This window comes from Salarias fasciatus, chromosome 7 (genome assembly GCF_902148845.1).
Source record: "Salarias fasciatus chromosome 7, fSalaFa1.1, whole genome shotgun sequence".
Taxonomy (NCBI): Eukaryota; Metazoa; Chordata; class Actinopteri; order Blenniiformes; family Blenniidae; genus Salarias; species Salarias fasciatus.
Genome location: NC_043751.1, coordinates 27884790 through 27907379, shown reverse-complemented (window position 1 = coordinate 27907379; position 22590 = coordinate 27884790). Strand labels below are relative to the sequence as shown.

The 22590-nt window shown below is 43.6% G+C and overlaps 1 protein-coding gene across 2 annotated transcripts; it reads left to right on the top strand.

Annotated features, from left to right (window-relative positions):
• Nucleotides 1–5512: 5512 nt before the first annotated feature.
• On the top strand, nucleotides 5513–18753 carry LOC115391702 (bcl-2-like protein 13). Of its 2 annotated transcripts, none has more exons than XM_030096033.1 (7): nucleotides 5513–5637; nucleotides 6960–7164; nucleotides 8843–8929; nucleotides 9287–9443; nucleotides 10155–10227; nucleotides 10315–10443; nucleotides 15895–18753. In XM_030096033.1, exons 2-7 carry the CDS (start codon nucleotides 7023–7025, stop codon nucleotides 16909–16911), a joined length of 1605 nt encoding a protein of 534 aa, XP_029951893.1. In that variant the 5' UTR covers nucleotides 5513–5637; nucleotides 6960–7022; the 3' UTR covers nucleotides 16912–18753. The 2 variants fall into 2 exon arrangements, with proteins under 2 accessions (XP_029951893.1, XP_029951892.1); XM_030096032.1 differs by having other exon boundaries at nucleotides 8840–8929.
• Nucleotides 18754–22590: the final 3837 nt, after the last annotated feature.

Genomic DNA, 22590 nt, shown 5'->3' with positions numbered 1-22590 from the left:
GTGTGTGTGTGTGTGTGTGTGTGTGTGTGTGTGTGTGTGTGTGTGTGTGTGTTTGTCCTGTGATTGAGATGTATCCAGGGTGTGTCCTGCCATCACCCATCATTAGCTGGGATTGAACACAATAACACGAATAGAAGATGGAATTCGACTTCTTCTCAATTTTCTCCTCAGACTGAGCAGGTTCAACTTGTATCGGGGCACTGGCTCAGGTTTTACTGTCAACAAATAATGCCGAGTCACACGTGTGTTTGTTTGGAGTATTTACACTCTGTTTAAAGTCACAACCACCAAGTCATGCTGCTCCGATTCAATCAAATACAGTATATGATTTATAACCTAGTTCAAAAAAATTGAAAAGATGTTTTATTATGTTTTTATCTGTAACATAAGAAAAACATAAGAGCAAGCATGATCTGCAAAAAGTAATAATGCTTTTGAGGCAACAATCTTACATGACTACTGGTTTTTGAAGTTCCTCTGCAGACCTGCACCGATGTCACCTGAGCCGATGGGTCATGCTGGATTTTCACATTCAACTGTGGCTGCAGAAGGAAAATTTATAAATATTTATATATTCTGGAGACGTTGAGGAATGTCACACAAAGAAGAAAGTGCAAATGTGGCAGTAACTCATGTATCCAGTATTATTCTAGTGAGCAGCACATCATCGACATGCTATGTTAAATATTACTGGACTCTGCTGAGTTGAGCTCAGCCTCCATTTGACATTCTTGTGAAACTTTGTACTTTATCTTTTATCTTCAGGACTTCAATAGTGGACTTGCTAATTTCCATTTCCTTCTCAGACAGAGCAGGTCTGGCTGGCATTGGAGTCACTGGCGGGTCCTGCTGGTTCTGATTTCCTGATTGTTGCTGCAGAAGTAAGACAGATACATATTTGTTGATTGGATTATATTGGATATGAATACACTTGAACATAGCCAACATTTTAGACTCATCTCTACTGACTGTGAGCAACATGTGTGTGTTTCTTTATGTGGGACAAGATTTCATTTCATCTTCCACATATTGTTTTGCAGATTATAGTATATTGCATTGAAATGCATTTAGGAAAGCAGTGAAAAGTCATTAGCTTCCATCCAGCAGATGAAGCTCACCTCGCCTGCAGTGTGTCCCAGCTTGGAGATGTTTCAACCCACTGGGTTTGGCCTCTCATTGAGGATGAGGGTCCTGTTGCTCTTCGTCGCAGGAACAGTGATCCTCATTTGGCTTCTGTGATCACCAGAAGTGAAGAAGGTACTTGCTCAGATTCCAAGTAGATGGGCAATCAAAATGTGACCAGTACACAAATATTCTGAATCAAGGGGTTAAGGGGTTTGGTGGGCCAAAGCATGAGCCTGGTATGGGCCAAACACTCACCCGTGTCAACTCCATGAGGTCCTGCAACAATCAATCAAATCTGAGGCGATCTTGTGCTCCTTTACCATCTTCCCCATCCATCTGAAAATTGATGCATTTGAGGGCGATGAAAAAAAAGCATAGAAAAGGTGAGATGTTTTATTTTCATTTCTCGGTTTCCTTACAACGAAAAAAAGTTCTTAGGAATATGCATTTTATTATACTGTACTTTTCAGTTTCTTGCTCAAAATGAAATAGGATTACAGGGTCTGATTGAAGGCCTCGATTTGTCAGATCAAGGTTTTCTTGTTTCCAGCCTTTAAGATAAGCTATGCAAGTTAGAATTTGACATACGGATTCCCTTATAATTGAGAGCAAGATTTCCAGTAAATGTCCTGAAAGTAGCTTTGTATTTGAGAAAAATAATGTAATATCAGCCTTGGTGAGTTATTCAGACATATCTTTCCAAGAATCTGATGTTGTAATACAAAGGTTTTGCCACCAAAGGGCGCTTGAGCTCCATGGTCCAGGAATACCAACAGATCAGCCCCATCTTTTTTTTTATCCTGGCATTATCAAATGAAGAAAATTAAATTAAAAAAACACTCACATTCGTTTTTTTTGTCTGTTTTTTTTTTTTGGTTTGTTTTTTATCAAACTCGTTATTATCACCAGTGTGCTCACACTCCAAATAGCCACTCTTGTTCTTGACTTCTCTTGGTGTGGAAGTGTCTTCACAGCTCCATCTCAGCATTACACTTCAGCAAACATGTTTTGGGAACATACAGAGGTGAACAAGTGAGTACAGTGCAAATAAACAGGGACGCTCAGTGTCAATGTTCTTCCCTTTACTACTGCCCCAGCAGGAGCAGCGAAGTGGAGATCTCACCTACAAAGAGAGACTCTGACAGATACTGAGGTCAGTGGTTAGACCCAGGTATTGACCTCCACTGGTGAAAATGAAGCCAATGCAGACATGGAGAAAAACTGTAATTCTGGGGAAAACCAGACTTCCTTTTTTCAAACTCAAGCCATATCAGGAAGTCATCCAACAACACGCCGTTGTGGGGAAAAAACTTCATTCATCAATACCATCAATCAAACCAACACCAAGGCTCTCATTGCACTCACCACAGGCTTTATTCACCTTCAGATAATGAGTGTAGCAGGAAGAGATTTGCTCCAGGCCTGCAGTAATCAACCATCCCTCGAGGGAGAGCTGTCTATAAAGACAGTCCTGTCACTTGTGCTCCCTCCTCGAGGTAGCGGGTAAGAGGTAGAGATCATCTTCCTCCAGAGTTGTCCCAAAGTGACACCTAGGATGAAGAATTCAATGGTTTCAGTGATGTGGAAGGACATGGGGAGCTTGGTGAACTTGGCTGATGTGTTAAATTGGCCTGTCAGTCTCTCGGGCTCATTTTTAATGCTATTTTGTTACTGAAGAACTGTTAATGTGTTCCATGAACATTCTGGACAGCTTGCTGCTCTGTTTGCTGTTGTGTAGTGGAATAACTTGCCTTTTTTGAGCTTGGATTTTGTGATATTACTTACTAAATAAATTTGACTTATGATAGATGTTTCTTGGCACATTCAGAGTAATGAGAGAATTTAAGACAGTAGCAAAAGGTAAACATTTCAGGGTACCATATGGGTTTATTCAGGAGCGTATAATGATATTCGCTTGACTGACCGTCTGTGTCGATAGCTGTAATAAAATGACAAGATGTCTGTGAGTAAGCATTGAGTATTATTTAAGGACATTGCTCAGAGACCCTCAGTGGTGACTGTTGGCAGTGGTGGAAGAAGTACTCATTTTTTTTTACTTAAGTAAAAGTACAGATATTGGGGCAAAAAAATACTTAAGTAAAAGTCAAAGTACCCAAGGAATAATTTACTTCAGTAAAAGTACAAAAGTACTTGCTTTAAAATTTACTTTGCAAGTAAAAAGTAAAAGTATTTATTTCGGATGAAAAAATGCAAAAATGTAAAATATTGAACGTGAATTGTGAATGTAGTAAATATTCAAAATAAGAACCAGGCAAAACACTGTCTGCTCAAATTTATTTAGAACAGAGCATTGTCAACAAAAGCTTTACAAGCTCAAAAATTGTGAATTATTTACAATTCTGACATAATATTTAACAAGACAGACAATTCTCTTGGCAAGTATTTTACAGATGTTTGTGGTACAACTTCAAAAGAAGTTGATTTTCAAAGTTTTTCGAATGGAGACGTGCTCTTTTAGGAGAGAAGATCAATCCAGCTGTACTGAACAGTCTCTCGCATGCTGCAGATGCAGGTAAAGGTGTGTTTAACTCGAGAGACAGACTGCACACAATGGGGAACGACTTCAAAACGTCGAATGCTGTGCTTGTGCTGGTTAGGTAGGCATCTTGCTGCTTTGTACTTCCCTGGACGTTGGCCTTCATGGAGCCAAAGAAGTCCTCATCATCTGATGATGGAGAGCTGCTGCCAAACCTTTGTGTTGGTACCTGGTCCAGATGTATCTTGTTGTAATCCAAACCTATACAAAAAACACACATTTGCAATGATTTGGTGACTTATCATTTTATAATAACTCATATTAAAGAAAGTGGCTGAATGGCAATTGTTTAAAAACATACCTGCTTTCAGCACATCCTCATTACTTGTCCATGATGTTCAGAACTTTGGGAGCAGGATAGCAGCAGCGATCATTTCAGGATCAGCTAATATTTCTGAAAATCTCTGCTCACTCGAAGCCTGGAGTGCGTTGATCAGGGGCTGACACAGCTTTGATGACAGCTGGAGGCGCTCAGGCTTCTGGGTAAGAACTGTAATGGTTGGTACCAGCCATCCCATGTGCACACCTGCTTCAGTCTGCAATATGTTGAGATCCTTCGCGGCTGGGGTCATAACTGCAACATATTCAGTCAGGAACGAGAGCTCGACTGGAATAAACCTGCAAGATAGATATTGCAAACAATATTATAGATTAAATTTACTGCTCAAAGACATTTCATATTACAAGTACAGTTATTGTACAATGTAAATGAAAAATAGAATTAATAGATTAAGTAGAAAAGTAGTAAGTAAGTAATACATTGTGACTTACATTGGAACTTTGAGGGGAAATTACATTAAACACACAAAGTATACCGTAATAATTTCAGTTGTTTAGTATTCGTGAATTATTTATCTCATATCATGACCATTGATTTATCACACTAAACCATTGGCCATTAGTGTGCAAATTTAGTTGATCATTAATTGTTTTCTATGATCTGCTTTGACCAATAAATAGGGTTTTAAAAATGAAAACAGATTATTGGACTTATGAAAGACTCAAAACGAAATGTAGAGGAGATCTTTCACCAGTCAGCTGATCTTGGACCTAAGGGTAATACCATAACTCAGAGTGGATAACAATAATGTAAAAAACATGGGGTTCCATTTGTGTCAAAAAAAGCACATGTGATATGTGTCGATGTTGTTGGTCTATGCTGTTGCTATGTGTATTTGGCTGATGTCTATGGGATTAATGTTTTTGCCAAGTGTTGTTGCTTTATGTATATGTTTATGGTGCATGTGTGTTTGCTGCATATGTGAATTTTGTAAATGTGTTTGTTGCATATGTTGCGCTTGTATGTGTTGTGGTCTTTACTCACTGATTTTGCCCTGTTAAAAAAAAATCCGTGTTAAAACTTTTTGTTTTTTTCTAATATTTCACAATTTTCCTGGTTGGTTTGTGGGCCTGATTTGAGTTTCTTGCGGGCTGAATTTTTGTCCACGGTCCTTATGTTTGACATCGCTGGATCTATGGATGGCACGAGCAGCTGTAGAGGAGAAATCAGAGCAGGGACTTCCGCGTGCCAAGTGTCAGGTGCGCTTTGTTGCTAGGATACGATACACATAGGAGTTTGTGTGAAAACGCCGCCGCAGTGCCATTCATTACGTTAAGAGCTGCTTTACGACGCGGAGGAGCTGCGCGTGCGTCTTCTCCACCAAAAATGAACGCGTTACTTTGAAGGCTGCGACAGGAAAGGTCTGCCGTGAAACTCTGCAGCTTGTGTAACGTCGCGAGCACACGGTGTACTGTGTGTGCTCTGTGTGTGTGTGTGTGTGTGTGTGTGTGTGTGTGTGTGTGTGTGTGTGTGTGTGTGCCGCCGCTGCCGCTGCTGCTGCCTTTCAGTGGTGGTGTGTGTGTGTGTGTGTGCTCCGCTCCCCTCCAGCTCCTGAAGACCCCTAATACCCCTCGGCCGGCCGCTTTCTGCCCCTGGCTGCCCCCGGACAAGGACGGTAAGAGGAGCGAAGGCTCGCTTTTTGTTTCTGCTGCTGTTAAAATGGAAGTTTCCTCTCATGAAAATAGGATCTGGGCGCTAGGAGCTAGCTAACAATAGCGCCCATGTGAGCTGGTACTGCAGGCGCGTGGTCAGAAAATAGATGTACATTTTTAAATGAATTGCATCAAAAATGTAATTCAGATCTTTCTGGTGTTTATTCTCGCTAAGCACAGTTTGATAATTGTAGAATAACGGTGTGAATTGAAATACTTATTGGATTTGTTGCAATATATATATATAAATATATGCATTGATGCATTTAAAGCTGGTTTATTTCCAATTTTAGAATTCTTAGCGTTAATTGTTTTTGTTTTATTTCCAATAACCTTAATGTGGTATTTATCCTGACAACCCAAGCCCCGGAAGCGTTTAGTTAGTTGATTCATACTTGACATCAGTATGAAGTTGAGATCCACATGGTGTAATGTGATCTGTAAAAAAGTCAAGACCAACAGTAAATAACAGCATTTCTTTAAGAAAAAAAAAACTCTTGCTGAGCGTTTTTCTTGGTAAAAAGGTCGTTCTTCAAGACAGTTTTGATTGACCTTGTCTGTCCACCACGTGTGTTATGTAAGTTGTATTGTGTCAGGATGTACAATTCGAATTGTTGAGGTTAACTCACCATTCTTTAACAGCTAGTACCTTGGAATGGGATCACTGTTTTTTGTCATTTAGAAGATGGCACTTTTGAGTCCACTGGGAGAGTACAGTTACACATTTTGGTTAACACACATTAATTAGATTATCTGCTGTTCTTCAGTCAGTCTGTATGGAAGTCAGCATGTCCGTCAATAGAGCAAGATGTGAGGCGTAAGTAATTAGAAAGAAAGAAAGTGTACTTTATCGATCCCCTTGGGAAAGTAGGTCACTGCATTTGACCCGACTCTGACTACATACTTACAGCTGGTTGGAGACGTGAGTCCCAAGTCTGCCTCATTAACTTATGGGCCACAAATTAGGAATTGATCATACTATATTTATGTGAATGCAAAGCACGCCAGGAGCAGTTTTAAAAGTCTCCGGTGTATGCTATGCATTTTATTGATTTAACTTTTTCTGTTTGCATATGTGAAAGTCATAAGGGCCTATATTTCTGTAATAATCATATTATAATGATAATAACCTCTGTGATATGAATTCAGGAAACACAGAATGATCTGTTTCCTTCATATTTTCACTGTTTCACTTTATTTGTATTTAAACTGTAATGATTTTCACGACGGCCATACTCTTTCATCCTCCCGGCTGTAACTTTCCTTTCTTTTCTTTTTTAAACAGGTGAATCGTCCAGCTTTGACTGTAAGAATTAATGTGCCTGAGAGTCTGACACACGTCTTTCCGATGGCTGCCTCGGGCTCCACCTCCTCTGCCTCTCTCACTGCCGCTGTGCCTGAGGGTTTCCATTATGAGACCAAATATATTGTGCTTAACTACCTGGGAATGCTGCCTGTCGGCCGATCGCAAGCAGCGACAACGGCTCAAGGTGAGAGGAAAGGGGGCCAGTCTGTTCAGTTTTATTGATGTTGTGCAACCTGAGTTGAACCTTTTGTCCGTTTTACAGTCCACATGCGCAATTCAGCCCTTAAACAAGCACTAAAGGAGCTGTGCAGACGTGCACTTGTGTCTGCTACTTGTAATATTTGAGGAATGAAGACACGTAGCCACCTGTTTACCAGCTGAATTTAGCTCCCTCTGAGTTTAGCATGAGAACACAAGACTTCAGCCTGACAGATAGAACAGCCAGGGCTTGTAAACAAAGACATGTCATGTAAGGATCTTCATAAGCCCAGCTGCAATCCTATTAATACCTAAAGACTGGTGCCTTTTTCTTTTTTCTTTTTTTATTGTCGGCTTATACAGCAACACTGTGCCATGATTGCAGGCTGGCAGCATCTTATGTTTCAGACATTTAGGGACATAACCAGCATGATTTCTTTTCATCAGTGTTTTCCTATCTGTAGAGCACTGATTTGTAATTCTGATCAGAGCCATTTAATAAAAGTTCAGGCTATTCTGAGACAGCAAAATAGAAGGAGCGACAGCTGACGGAAGGAGCAAGGGGAAGTTCTCTTAATTTCCTGTCCGCGTTATTGTGTGCATGCTTGGGATGGGCGGAGAAGGGCAGACGAGTGGCTGATCCCTGCTTTCCGCTTGACCCGGTCCAATTTGTGACAGCCTGTCAAGTGTAATCATTGTAGGATTACTCACACACCAATTGACCAAAGCAAAATAGTTGTCTGGCTAGCTTTCTGACTGAATGCTGAAACAGCACCAACCCCAGGAAAAACCAACACGGGTCCTCAGGGCGTGCACATGTGAGCTGCAGGGAGGAGGGAACAGCCTGGATAAATGCTCCCTTACTTCCTGTTTTCATATCTGTGAGAATGACATGAATAGGTTTTTGTTGTGGAATGAGTGACTTGTATTAATTATATTAAGAATAGTTGATTATTTACAGCTGAGAGCAGTTCATGAAGAACAATACATGAAGGTTCTTGGTATTTTATTTCCCTTAGTAAGAAGTCATTACTTAAGCTGCGCTGTTGGTTCAGGGCGAAGACAACAACCGCATGGCTGCAGTTTATTTTCCCTTCGTCCACACCGTCTTTGTGTCATATGGAGTGGTTCGTCACAGCCCCAGCAGTGCAGACTCAGCCTCGTCAATAATGAACGAGCTTTGCGTTGGTGCCTTTCATGCACGCGATGAGAGAGCGTCTCTCTTGGCTGCTCTTGCTTCGGCTCAGCAGAGTCACACTGAGGCTGACTGCAGAGTACACAACTTCAGTATGGGCCACACCTGAACCTGCATAATGCTCTGTCCTCCAGTAAAGTTTCCGTTTATGTACTCAAAACTGGTTTCTTGACAAACCGGATGCAGTTATTCATATTTTATGCAAGCATTGCTAGTTTATCATTGAAGTTTTTTTTTTCTTGATAAAAACTAAGTTTTATCAGATCATCATGTAACCAGGTAAAATCACTGTCATTAATATTAAAAGAAGCTGTCTATGAAGCATTAACATGATTTTACCTGTGCAGTAGACGCTTCATAAGTGCTTTTGTTGGTGGGATTTTAGTATATATTACTATGTAACAGAAGGAAATGGTGAGGTGGATGATTTCTCTGAATACACTGTATGTTTTCTTTTTTCTTCCAGCAGATTCCCAGGAAGAGAGAGAAAGAACCACCTTAATCAAAGAGCAGGTAGAGGAAGAGCTGAGAAACCTTGAAGATGAAATTGCTGCCTGTGAGTGGTCTCTCTTTCTCACACACACACACACACACACACACACACACACACACACACACACACACACACACACACACACACACACACACACACACACACACACACACACACACACACACAGTCAGCCTGTTTTTCTCTGTCAGAATGTTTGTGGTCAGCCGTCCAGTCATAAAATGTGAGGGAAGCTAAACAGAGTCAAATTTCACCCGGGTTCAGGTAGCGGGACAACCTGGTGCAACGTGGCTCTTTATGGGAATCTGTAGTGCAAACAGAGTTAGGAAAGACAGCGATCACTCTCAATTAAAATGCTTCACTGTTTTAAAGCTTTTGTCCTGCACGTCCTGTGTTTCACAGCGTCCTCCAGCACAGGGTTCGACCGCCGCTCCTCACTTGTGTTCTGTCCGGCCGACCCGGCAAGCTCTATTGAAGACTGTCTCGCTGTGATGGGGGACAATGTCGCCAGAGACCTCCACGCACATCTGGATGCAGCTGTGGACAAGCTACTCGCAGGGTGAGTTGGCAGAGCTGGGACGAACTCTCATGGAGGAATCCCATTGGCTGATCGCTTTAAAGGAGTACAACTGAACCAGCTCCCTGTTTTCTTTTCACAGTATTCAAACAGCTTGTGGAAAATGTCACAATCTCAAAAAGAGTGACAAAGTCAATGTGAATATATTCTGCCCGTATTGTTCGCTTTTGACTGAGCGAACTGTTGAACTTTACCTCTTTGCAGGGTGACGATAATGAAAAGAGCTGATTAGGGAGTTTGCATGACCTAAAAGTCCTAGAAAATTATGAATGTGCTTTATGGCATGTTCACTGAACTCACAGACCTGCACTTCAGCTTTAGCATTTAAGAGATGAATCATTTTAATGTGCATTTTAAGGCACTCACATTTGCACTTGTTTTTTTTTTTTTTTTTTTTTTTTTTTTTTTAATTTGTATAAACATTTCACAACACAGTATCACATGCAGCACATTGTGTTGGTGTTTCTCATAAAATCCCAATAAAATACATTTAAATTTGTGTCCGTATTGTGGAAAAGTTAAAGGCGTGTGAATGCTTCTGCAAAACCACTGTAAATACAAAGCTTTATTTCCCTTGAATCGAAGTTACACTTCAGTAGCTTGACTAGAACAAGGACTAAAGGTACACTGTCAAACTCCTTAAATATGTAAACTGTGTCTGACACAGCTCATGATGTCCTGTGTGTGTTTCAGACCTCTGGACTACCAGAGTTTCAAAGGCACGGCGCTGGACCTCTCGAGACACACACAGGGAGCCTGGAGTCATGTGAGTTCGTCGCTCCAGACATGTAAGAAATGCAACACCTCCAGACTTCTACCTCACCGACGTGTTGTTTTGTCTCCACTACAACAGGTGCTCGCACCTTTGGTGCTTCTCCAGGCTTTGCAGAGTAAAGGCCAGTCCGTGACGACTCTGTTGCATCTCGGGACGAGGTTCCTCGAAGAGAACGAGGCTGAATATATCACGCAGCAAGGCGGATGGGTGAGTTCCAGTAACGGAACAGTTTTTACATGAACATTTGAATGCCTGGAAAGACTCACAGATTTTCTATTGCTACGATTATGGTGATTATCAAAAATGTGCTTGTCATAATTCAGAACAGCAACTACTTTCTTTTGTAGTTCAGTCGAGACTAAATGTAAAACGTTGCATTATGCAGGAAGATAACTGCGATGTGAACACTCAGTTTCCACTATACACATGAATATGGTCCAGGCGTGGCCAGAGGAGGGCACTAGTGAGCTACAGCAAGCTCACTAGAAGATGGAGAGAACATTTTCAGCAGATGATCAGTATGAATACACAGAATGTGTTCATACTGCTGTGCTTTAATAACTCGGCTCATCCTGAACTCACCTCAGTGGAAACCAGTATTTTCTAAATGCTTGTTGCCTTCTGCTTGGTGCTTCCAAATATTTGTAAATAGTTCTAGTTAGATTATTTACACACTTAGACATGAGGAAAAGCTGAAGTGCATTAGAGCTCGTTCAGTGATACAAGTCCTGACTGATACAACCTCGGGTGAGAATAAAAAAGCCAGCAGTCATAAATCTTTCCATGTCACTCTCTCTCCATGAATGAGGTCACGCTGACGAAGGGCCACGTGACTTGACATGTTAAGTGTTGCTTTGCTCGCCGTTCCCCCGCCGTCACGATGCCCTGCCCGGTTTTATGCAGTGTGATGTGAACACAGTGCATTGGCTCAAAACAAAGCTGCATTCTCTGCTTGGTGTTATGTCATGAGGGACGAACAGATGATCGGCGCTGGCAGGGTCACCGACGGAGGGATGAAGAGAGGGGAGGAGGGACAGAAAGAGAGAGTGCACAGAGACCTTGATAGGAAGGGAGGGGACATGAGGGGGGAGGAGGAGGAGGAGGAGGAGGAGGAGGAGATGGGAGAGCGATGAGGGATGGGCACAGAGAGCCAGCCGGAGCTGCGTGCACACTCAACTTTCTACCTCCGCTCCATCTCCACGACTTGCTCGTCTTTGTGACCGCCCTGAGCTTTGACTGCTCCGCTTCGAGTAGGAACTTTCAGGACTTCGCACGGAGGTAGGACGGTTTATGACGTAACCACTCGGCGGACCCCCCTGGTGTCAGTGTACACGGCGTCCGAGAGCGAGCGACGATGTAGTTGTCACGCTAACAGAGATGGTCTCGACTGTCACCTCATGTTTATGTTAAAGTGCTGCGGCATGTAAACAGTTATGTCGCGTTTCTTTACAGCATCATGGACTGTGACGGAACAGAAAGTGGTGATTGATACAAGTTTCGTGTTAAATTTTTCCATGAGATGATTTAAAATGAAATATCTGTCTGTCTGTCCGGCCTTCTTTCACATCATTGCGGTGGTTTAAGTGTAAGTGGCACAGTAGGGTATACATGGTTGGGGTGCCTCTAATAATTCCTTTGTTGGTTACTTCGGCACACAATAAGGTTAGTTATGACCCCGATGTGATGCACACTTCATTTGGCAGGAACAAAACCAGCAGCCCTCAGACGGAGCGCAGCCGGGGGGGGTTACTGAGAGCAGGGGGAGGCGGGGAAGATGAACAGAAAAAATGGTGGAAGAGCTCATCTGCGTGTTTGCGTGCGTGGCGTTGAGCCGTGCTCCTGTGGGATCAAACCGCTGTCCCCCCTGACAGTGAAAACTGCTGCATCAGACCCGCGTGTGCACATCAGCCATTTTATATTGCCGTCTCCGTGAATGTGATGTAATGTGACGCTCGAGATTGGAAAGTGTCACACCTGACCTCTCGACAATGACAGAGAGAGGATGGAGGCGTGCATCACGCTAACTGCAGGATGCAGCGGAATGATTGTGGGAGGAAACTTCTGATTAAAAGAATGAGACGTTGCAGATGACTGCAGCTTCTTGGAAGCAGCGGCGCTGCAGTGGTGGTGTTTAGAAATGGAGCGCTGCACAGGTTCCCAGCTGGGCCTTGTCAGGGAACATCGCGCTATACCCTGTACAGTATCACAGCGCTGCCCGCGTTACGTAAGAAACTCCGTTCAGCTCCAGGGTTCAACATGTGCAGCACTGAGCCACTGCATCTGAATGAAACCGGACTAGATAAGAGCGCCTCTGCAGGCTGAGGTTGCCCCCAGAATAACTCTAATAATCCTCTAAAAGCATCCCCACCAGGGGCTCGACTGACCCACTTGTGGCTCCCGTTAAAAACTTGCTACGGCAGCGACGCTTTGGCTGACGGCCACCGTTGAAAGAAGGCAGTCATCCAGTCATCTGCTCCGTCCTCTCAGTCCCACCGCTGCCGAAGGATGTCTGCCTGAAAACCAATATGTACCGATGCGGATTGTTCAGCTGTGCACAACACTGGAGCATCAATACAGAAGCTAACACTGAACGTTCTCCCACAAGATCTTTTGATTGATTGCAGTTCAAGTTGCTCAAAGCCTAAAATACCAGAAGCACTTTCACACTGCAGGCAGATAAATGCTTTTTTGTTAGTTTACATGCAATCTAGTGCAATTTTGAATTGTAAAAACCGGCTGTATTGTAAAAAAAAAAAATTGTAAAAAAATACGGCTCAATATCATTTAAAATGTAAAAAAACGTAAGTTGCCTTGGTAGTGAATGTGTGTTGTGCTTTTCAACTGCTTTAACTTTGATCTTTGATCTGTCTTGGGGTATTCCTGCTGGTATTAAAGACTGAACAGCTATTCTGAGCTGTAATCTTTTAATTCAAACAGAAATGACCTGAAATCCAGACACTTTGTGTCTCTAACCTGTTTTTTTGGGGGGGGAGTGGTGGGTGAATATTTGCTGATTTGCAGTTGAATATATCTGTCGGCTTTCAGTTTACACCAAGTCAGCTGTTGTTTGACCTCTATCAATGACATGATTTATCAAAAGTGCACGTCAGCAAATTACCTCAGTCAGTATTAGAATTATGTCATCTGATTAGGGCCATTTTCTGTTTTTTGACAGATCATACATGTTAAAGATTCCTTCTTGTTTTGTTGCAATCCAGACCCGCAGAATGGATTTACACTCAGTAGTGTAGCAGCCATGTGTCAATTTAGCAAGTACTTGTCAAAACCACATTTTGTACTCACAGAAAACTCAGGTTTTAACAGGTTCTGAAGGCAGCAGCTATGTGCTTCTCGGGTTTATTGTCTTTCAGTTCTCACCATTAAAAAAGAAGCACTTGTTAATCAGTGAAAATTAAGAAGCAGTTTGTTGACGGGTAGGACGAACGCCCTTGGCTCCGGAACAGGAATGTGCACTTGTTTTATATAGTTTGTCTTGAGGCGAGGGTGGAGAGCTGAACCCGACAACAAAACGTTCACTGCTGTTTCTCACTTTGACGAGCGCTGAAGGACATTAAAGACAGGACCCATTCGAGGTGAGAGAACTTGGAACAAAGTAAGATGAACTGTCCTTACAGGTATACTTTACATTGTTTTATTTAGATTAATATTAATAGAATGTACCAGATCTGGTCAGATAGTTGATTTTTCTCTTTGAATTTCACACACCGTTTCTGTCTTTATGACGTTCAGCACCATAGTGCATAAAAGGTGAAGTTATGGCTCATGATTTTTGTTCTCCATTCCCCGAACATTTTGATGTCGTCCTCTCTTGACAGCATAAAGTACATTATGTTCTGTAGCATTCAGTCTGACCTCCTCTGAAGTTCAGCCTCAGTTCACATTCTAGATGTCTTGACAACAGAAGAAGCTGCAGCCGTTTGAGAAGGACGACTTTTGCTGAGAATTTATATTTCACATGGCCGTCTTGTCCTGTGGAGTTGAGTCCGTGGAGAGGCTACATCCTGAAGGGAGAGGATTTTACGACACACTCCTCTCACACACACACATACACACACACTCTTGTCCATGAAAATCAGCTTATGTAGAAAGCAAATGTTGGATAATGATGGAACGCCGTCAGATTTAATCTCCTTCCTGCCGTACGCAGCTGCCATGCCACGATTCTGAGTGACCTCCTGAGAGAAATGACCTTCAGGTCGAAGGTCATTTATGTTTACACAGATCAATACTGCTTTACATGCTTCAGAGTTCAGTTAGCGTGTGGATCAGATGCAGTAGTGAGGCACACTGAACGACAGAATGACATGTATGGAGCATGTGGATTTGGTTTGAGCTGGTCTGTGTCGTCAGAATCTTCCTGTCTGTCGCTGCTCGCTCAGAAAGTCCACCTCCCTGTTCACCAAACACCTCTGAGCCCGCCGTCTCTTCGAATATCGTCAGTTCAGGTCACACCTCTGTGACATGCCACACAGCCGAGACCAGACTTTAAAGTCAGATCTAATCTATTATAACTGTGTGGATCAATCCCGTGCCTTAGCTTTTTTTTTCTTCTTTCTTTTTTTTTGTGGATGTAAATTGAAACATTGCGTTCACTACTGAAAATATTACATTAACTTATTTAAAATACTTTTCTATGTTAGAAATATAATGGAGTATAAATGTATTAGAATTGATATTATTTTGTACATGTAGTTCAGGACTGTCAAACTCATTTTTCTTCAGGCAACTCTTTTGGAATAAAAAAAAAAATTGCATAACAATCTATAAATAGGGATAACTTCGAATGTTTCCCATTTGTTTCAATGCAAACATGCATGTTTTTTCAAACTCATCCTCTCCATATGGCTTTGGGTCCAGCCTGCTGCATGGCTGATCACTTGGCTGTGAGCACTGCTGCCATCTGCTGTTCACTTCTGAATGGCATTCTGTGATATAACTGTGGTGATTCTCCATAAGGAAGTTCTCGGGAAAGGAAGGCTGTTACAGGCTGGACCGACCCTCTTTCTGGCTGGCTTTGTATAACTGACACTGCTGATGTGGTAATTCGTGGTTTTAGTTCCACCTGTTTGGTATAGGTGATGTAGGATAGCCACATATCTCAGAGTGATTTGGTGCTACTTGGAGCAGCAGTGGATCTTGGAACTGCTCTGCTGACATGTTGGATTTGGCTGCTTCACTCAGTAATCATGATGCGGTTTTTCTGGATTATATTGAGTCACGTCATGTATGAAAAGCCTCGCGTCACTGCAGGCTCAATTTTAGGATCTATCTAGAAGGATCTCAGTCATACTCCAGTGTCCGGTGCCTCCATCATCACGGGGAAACCAGCTTTTAATAATGAGTTTGACCTTTTAATATTTCAGGGGTCAAATATGTGTTCAGCTTCCTGGTGAGATTTACTTGCACGTATTCTGCTTCTGCTCCCCTCCGTTATTCGTTCCCACATGATTACATGATGCACTGTTACATAACAGAGACTCTCAGAGGTTCGCCGTCCGGCCACTAATGCTCTACCATTGGTCACTAGATGGCATAAAAGGCCGACTGGAGGTGTAAAGCTGTGCAGTGTCAACTTATTTCTCTTTGTGTTTGAGATTAATAATTTTTTTCCTTTCTGTCCCCCCCACCCCCATCCAGGGTGAAATATTCAGTCTTGTGACCGAAGAGGAGCGAGGTGTGACCATCGCCGAGGACAGCAACGACATCTACATCCTCTCAGGCGACCAGCACCCCGACCAGCTGAGCCCCCCCTCGCCTCTGCTCTGCGCCGGAGAGAACAGCAGCGGGCAGAGCTCCTGGCAGACGGAGAGCCTACCCGTCTCCCTGGCCGGCCACGAGTCCTGGGCACAGGTCGGCGCCATGGACCCCGAAGACGTCAAGAGCCTGGACAGCAACGAAGGCGTGGAGAACAACTCCTCCAACTCGGACATCGTCCACGTGGAGCGCGAGGAGGCCGAGCTGCTGGAGGAGGGCGGCGAGGGCGGCGTGATCGACGACAGCATGATGAGTGTGTTAGGGACGGAGAGCGAGCTGGCCGAGCTCAGGGAAGAATTCAAGGACCAGACTCCGCCCGTTTCAGCCCCGGACAAGGCGGCGTCCACTCCGCCGGCGTCCCTCGTGTCTCTGGAGGAGCCGGTGGTGATTGAAACGCCTGAATGCCTGTCCGCCGAGCCTTCCTTCGTCTCCTCGGAGCCAGAGCTGCTCCCCCCCGCCCCTCTTCCCGATGAGCCGGAGCCCGCAGCACCTTCGCCTGTTCCTGCAGCAGAGCCTGAGCCAGAACCAGCTGCGACCGCCGCCTCAGTGCCTGCTGAGGTGGAGCCCCCACCTCCAGTCAAGGACGCCCCGACCCCACCAGCAGAGGTCTGCGCCTCACCAGAGCCCGAGCCGGAACCGGAGCCCGACACAGTGCCTCAGCAGTCCCAGGAACCGCAGCCACAAGCAGAGACCGCTGCAGAGCCCGACGCCGCGCTCACCCTCGCCACAGCCCCGCCCCCGCCCCCGCCCGCCGTGGAGCCCCCAGTAGAAGCCGCGGCCGAGGAGGCCCCGCTGGAGACGGAGCCGCCGTGCGAGGTCCCGGCCGGCCTGCTGTACGGAGGCGCCGCCGTGATCGCCGCCGTTTTGATATACGGCCTCATGAGGTACAGGAGGAGATAGAGAAGAGCCGGGCCGCGGGCGGAGGAGACCGCAGATCCTCCAGACGTCGGGCTAGAAAGAAACGCATCTGTAAACACAGAGACCCCCCTTTCAAATTGTACCGGATTTAAATGTGAAATGGATTTTGCTTTGATTAAACCTGGTAAAGTTCTGAAAGTGTGGAAGTTGTGGAAGTGACCCCGGTAAAACCAAAATCTAACCTCGTCCACAACCTCACTGCTGTGTCCCGCGGCGACTTCAGGAAGACCGTGCACTCCGCTCTACTCCCATCGGTTTTACCCTGTTTTTGGGGTTGCCTGCAATTTTTTTTTTCTTTGAATTTCACTCGGCTCCAACCTTTTACCTCTTAGAATGAATGTCTGTGGTAGTTTCACCCAACTCTTATTTTTTTTTTTAAAAATCTTTTCAGTCAGTAAATTCACAGCAGTCCACATGAAGATTCCTGTGCGTGTTGGCTTTTTAACTCTTTCTATGCAGCAAAGCCACATATTTTCCACCGTTAACTGTGACGGGGGTTTTTTTTCCCAATACTTCCTCGTTTAGACAAACCAAATGAAATGAGTCATTTTCTGTTTTTGAGTCAGTTCAAAAGAACTTCTGCCACAAACAAGGAATACGTTTAAATACGTTCTAAACTTCTCCACATTTACCACGCATCAAAAACAGCTTACCCACAGATCGATAAATCACTGTTAGCTGAGTTATTAACTCACAGGGGAATTCATGCTGCCAGCAGTGTGTGGAATTAAAATTCACTGTGAAGATGAAGAGAGGCTTTGGTCCTGGACTTGGTAGTTTTGGTGTTGAGAGTCCATATGAATGTCTCGTGTTGTCGCCGTCGTTCATATTTATAGCATGTTCTCTGCAAACTTTTGGCCCAACATGAAAACTACTCCGTTTTCAAAACGCTGCCTGTAAACGAGCCCTCAAGATTTTGAGTCTCAGTCCAATGCAGTGTAGTTTTTTTAATCTAATGTGATAGTCTCTTAAGAAACTGGATTTTTATGCTGTGAACTGATTTTTTTTTTTTTTTTTTTTTGTGTTAAAACTGACAGCTTACTTCTCACGCCACTTTTGCAGTTACGTCTTCACAATTACTTCAGTTTTCCCATTGATTCAATAATATTTCAGTGTCCCTCCACTTCCACTGCTTCACCCTGAACCAGTATTATTGTTGCTGCAGCCTTTTGAGGCTGGTTGGTCAGAAGGGAGCCTGATGCAGTGACTGGAGAACCACGTCAACAGTGGAGCAGCAGGGGAGCATTAAAAGCACCAATAAGTCAATTGGTTTCTAAACTGCGAAGAAAACAGACTTATTTAAACAAATTTCTTAACATTAGTAGATACAACTCAGCTCGAAGACCTGAGATCATTGTGAGCAGTCTCCAAGCCATGCTGTCAGGCTGAGTTTTTAAAAAGTTCTGTAATGCAGGTTTGTTTTTTAAATTTCATTATTTTGCCACAATGCATAGTTTAAAAGTTCTCTGCAACTAAATGCATCAAGGTCTGCAGAAATGTGTGAGAAAGGATAAAATCAAAACAACCTTTGAAATTTATCCCAATAGCTGAAATCTCAGCAAACACACTGTAGGAAGAAAAACTGTTCAGATGTTTTGGGATGAAAAAGAAAAAAAAAGAAAACAAGGGGGTGTTGTGTGTTTCAGCGTTGCACTCGGTAATGCTCATCAGCTCAAACTATGCCAGCTTACAGGGGGAAACTGTCCACAGTAAAGAGGATGGATGGATATCAACACGTCTCCAACGTGGCACTCGTACCTTTAGTTTCCTACAATATGCTGTTTGAAATGAAAAAAAAAAAAGTAAAATATTTGACAATCTTTCTGCAGTGGTGTTTTATTTATGTGCATGTATATAAAATACACTCAACGCATTTGTTTCAAGGTTGAAAATAACGAGAAACCCTGAAAAAACATAATTCACATCATGACCAAAAGCAAAGGAATTCAAAAATAATCAAACGTTCAAGTATAAAATGAAGACAGTTGCAAGAAAAGACAGTTTGATGCTCAAAGTCATGAAAAAATATTCAAGTGTCACAAATATGTTTGTATTTCTTCTCAATAGTATGAGGAACTGAAAAGATCCCTTTATCGTTGCGCTTCTCTTCAACTGCTGCTTTCACAGTCCACTGGGCCGTGAGCAGCAGACGCTCAGTTCAAGTCCAACAGCCTTCCTCTCAGGAGTCACCTGGCCGGGCTGATCAACTGCAGCGCGGCGGCGAACAGGCCCCTGACCAGCCGCGGCGCCTGCACGCACACGCCCCGCACCAGCGTGAGCGTGAGCGCCATGAGGACTCGCTCCTGGGGGAGATGCTCCAGGCCCACGCCCTGCCTCATCGCCCGCTCCACCTCATAGGCCAGGTGATGCCTCCACTGCTGGAAAGGAGAGACACAAGGACTTCCAGTTCTTCCAGTAGGCGGGGCCAGTGGAGCCTGTCAGGTGGTTTCACAGTTTCAGGGACTTACTTCGGAGGGGGAGACGGATACGTGGCTGTTCAGGTTCTGGATGCCACGAGCCACGACGTCCTGCTCCAGCTGGGCTGCGATTTCCCTCAGCCCCTCTGCCACCTGCCAAAAGGCTGCTGCTTCCACGTGACCCCCTGTGCCAAAAAAAAGACCCCCATATCAATGTAGTGTATTACAGTAAAATATTTTAGTCCTCCTAAATGGATAAACTGAATATTAATCTAAAGATAAGACAATAAAAAAACATTTCTCCCCATTGTCCAAAACACTGATTGCATTTTACTCAAGTGAATGTGTTTAAGGATTTGAGAAAATTTTTACTGGTTTTTCTTTTTCCAAGGCAAGTATGTCAAATGTTATTCAAACGTAGCGTCGTGTATTGGGTTTCTTTCTTCCTTTATGCATCACCTGTGTTAGTCGGTTGGCTTTCATGTGTGTTGCTACGAGTTCTCGCTTTCAAAATCACATCAGCATGCAAAGTTTCTAAACTGTCAAGATTTCCTCAACTTCCTCTTTCATGTCCGAGCGTCTTCATAAAGAAAAACAAAAACAAAGCTCCTAATGTGATCTTGGAATAAAATCAAGGTGACAATTGTTCTGGGGGAGGCTTCACATAGGAGGGAGGAGAGGAGTCATAAGACACCAACTGATGAGCAAAAAAACTTTCCACCTCGGCTCTTCAGTCGAGACAAGATCTGTGATTTCTAGATTCAGTAGGAAGGGCAGTGAATGGAAACGTTGCCATGTTAACACATTTTAAAGTTTTGAAAGCACCTCTGTGTCACAAACCGCAAGACAGAGAGATGGACGTGGGTGTAAATAAACACCAACTCAGACACTTGGGAGTTTTCACTTTAATTCACAAACTCCTTTCCCGAGTGTGACACAAGTAAACAGATCTTAAAGTTTTTTATCTCCAGCTTTGCTTGGAGGAATCTGTAGCAAAGGTCAATGGCTGATGCGTGTGTGTGCTTTCAAAATGAAAGAGTTCCTGGTTAAATTAAAACATACTTCAAAGTGAATGACGAGGAGAGAGCTGACCAGTTGGTGAGACATTCCTTTCCCTTCGATGCAGCATGAACTCTTCTCAGCACATTTTCACACCAAGATTGTTGAACTATACAAATATGTGTGGATGCAGCCTGTTTCAGATCCATCTGTCTCTTCATATACATGCAGACAGACTTTATGTTGAGACTGGAGCTCTGTGGGAGGCACTGTACCACGACTTCCTGCTGTTTGTGACACGGTAGAAATTTCTACTGAAGTACTGACTGCGCGCTTGTGGTTATTTGCTCATTTGTAGAATGAACTCAGAGTCAATCCGATACCTTACTCCTGGAAATATATAACACATTAGTATTACACTACAGTGTAGCATATCTTGCTTGACAGTAAACTCGCATCAACATACAAGGTCAGACTTACCAAAACAAATCCTCCTTTACATGTTCCGCCAAACAACTTCTGCTTAAAATTCCACTTCTCTGAATGTTAGATTATGGTGATGCAATCTGCAGATCTTAAGATGGATGTTATTTCCAAAGCTGTTTACTGCATGATTGGAGCTCCATGCAGCCATGATACCCTGGATACACTCACTGGTTTCGTTTCATTTACTAAACTCCCATATCTACAATTCCTTCTCAATATTCTCAACACAAATCTCAGGATAACTTCTCATAGATTAATCTGTCTGGCCATACCTACAGTCTGTACTTCATTTCGTAGCTCCTCATTTCACTTATTTACTGTAAATGACAGTAATCTTCTGCAAACAGTCTTCTAACTCTACATTAACTCTACAAATACCATCCAAACATGAATATCACTGTCAATGCTACTTTAAGATTGTGTGACAGTTTTTATGTGTATGTATAAGTTTGTTTCCGTTTTGTCGTACTTCCTTGCTAACGCTTGTAAATGAGTATCGGCCTACTTGGTGAAATAAATAAATACCCAGGAGGAGCAGGAACACATGTCAGATCTTGTTTGTTTGAAAAGCAGCATCGTGTGATACTCACTGGGCCACTGATCCACCGAGGGCAGGATGTCATCCAGAGAGACCGCGATGCCGCCGGGCAGATGGCCATCCGTCTCCAGGGTACCATCGTCCGTGTAGTCGATCCTGGACCCATTGCTCTTGAGGTCCTGGTAAAGATTCAGTTCCCCGGCCAGGGAGAGAAGCTCCTTTTCATAGTCCGAGTCAGCGCAGTCTGCTTGAAGGAAGGCGAAAACCAGGGCGGCTTTCTGGCCCCTCGTCAGACCATGCAGGTCGTCCATCGGAGACTCTCCTGGCCTTTAATTCAACACGTCGACGCAAAAAAAAGTTAGCCAAGCTTCACGCCGCCGACTACTTTCAAAATTCATTTAAACTCACACATGAACTCACGCAGCAGTCTGAAAATGAACAATAAATCTACTTGGAGAAACTTTTTTTTTATCGAGTTGGCGTCAAGCTAACGCTAACGAGATTATCTATCAAGCTAGCGGAACATAAACACCGTCACGCGGTTAAAACAAAACTCGCTTCATTTCGTCTTGTTTTACTCACAATCGCTTCTCGATTTGCTAAATTAATTGATTATCTACTTACAGACTGACTTACGGTAGTGGTGCGCCAGAGAAAGACGACCTGCTGCGGCTTTTCTGGTGCTCCTGCTCGTACTGCCGCCGCCAGTGCGCCGAAACAACAGAGACAGCCTTTATTATGACGCGGCGAAGGCCAAAGTTCAGAGTGGAAGCAGTGACCTGAACGCCGCATGATGCCTTCACGCTCCATCGTTCCTTTAGCTGAACTTTTACTTTCGCTGCAGTGAGCTTAAACGCCTCATAATCAAATCGGAAGATGTGGCCCCTGAAAAGCAGTTTATGTATTTTTTTTTTTTAAACACGGTTTCAAGAGACCTAAGACTGTGCCCGAGAGTGTCTCATTTTCACTTTACCCGTGGCTCCTTGTAAAACTGTGATAAACAATGAAGGCACGTGACTCACAGTTAACTGCAGCCACTGATAAGCAAAGGCACCCTCTGGAAAGTCCCTGGGAAGTTGTTTTTGCAAGACTCTACTGTGACACACATTATTAGAAACACATTTGATAAAAACTTTAAAATGTTTATTTACAGTTAAAAAAAAAAAAGAATGGAACAATTGGACGTGTCTTGTCAAGCACTCTAACAGATGTTGAGGATAT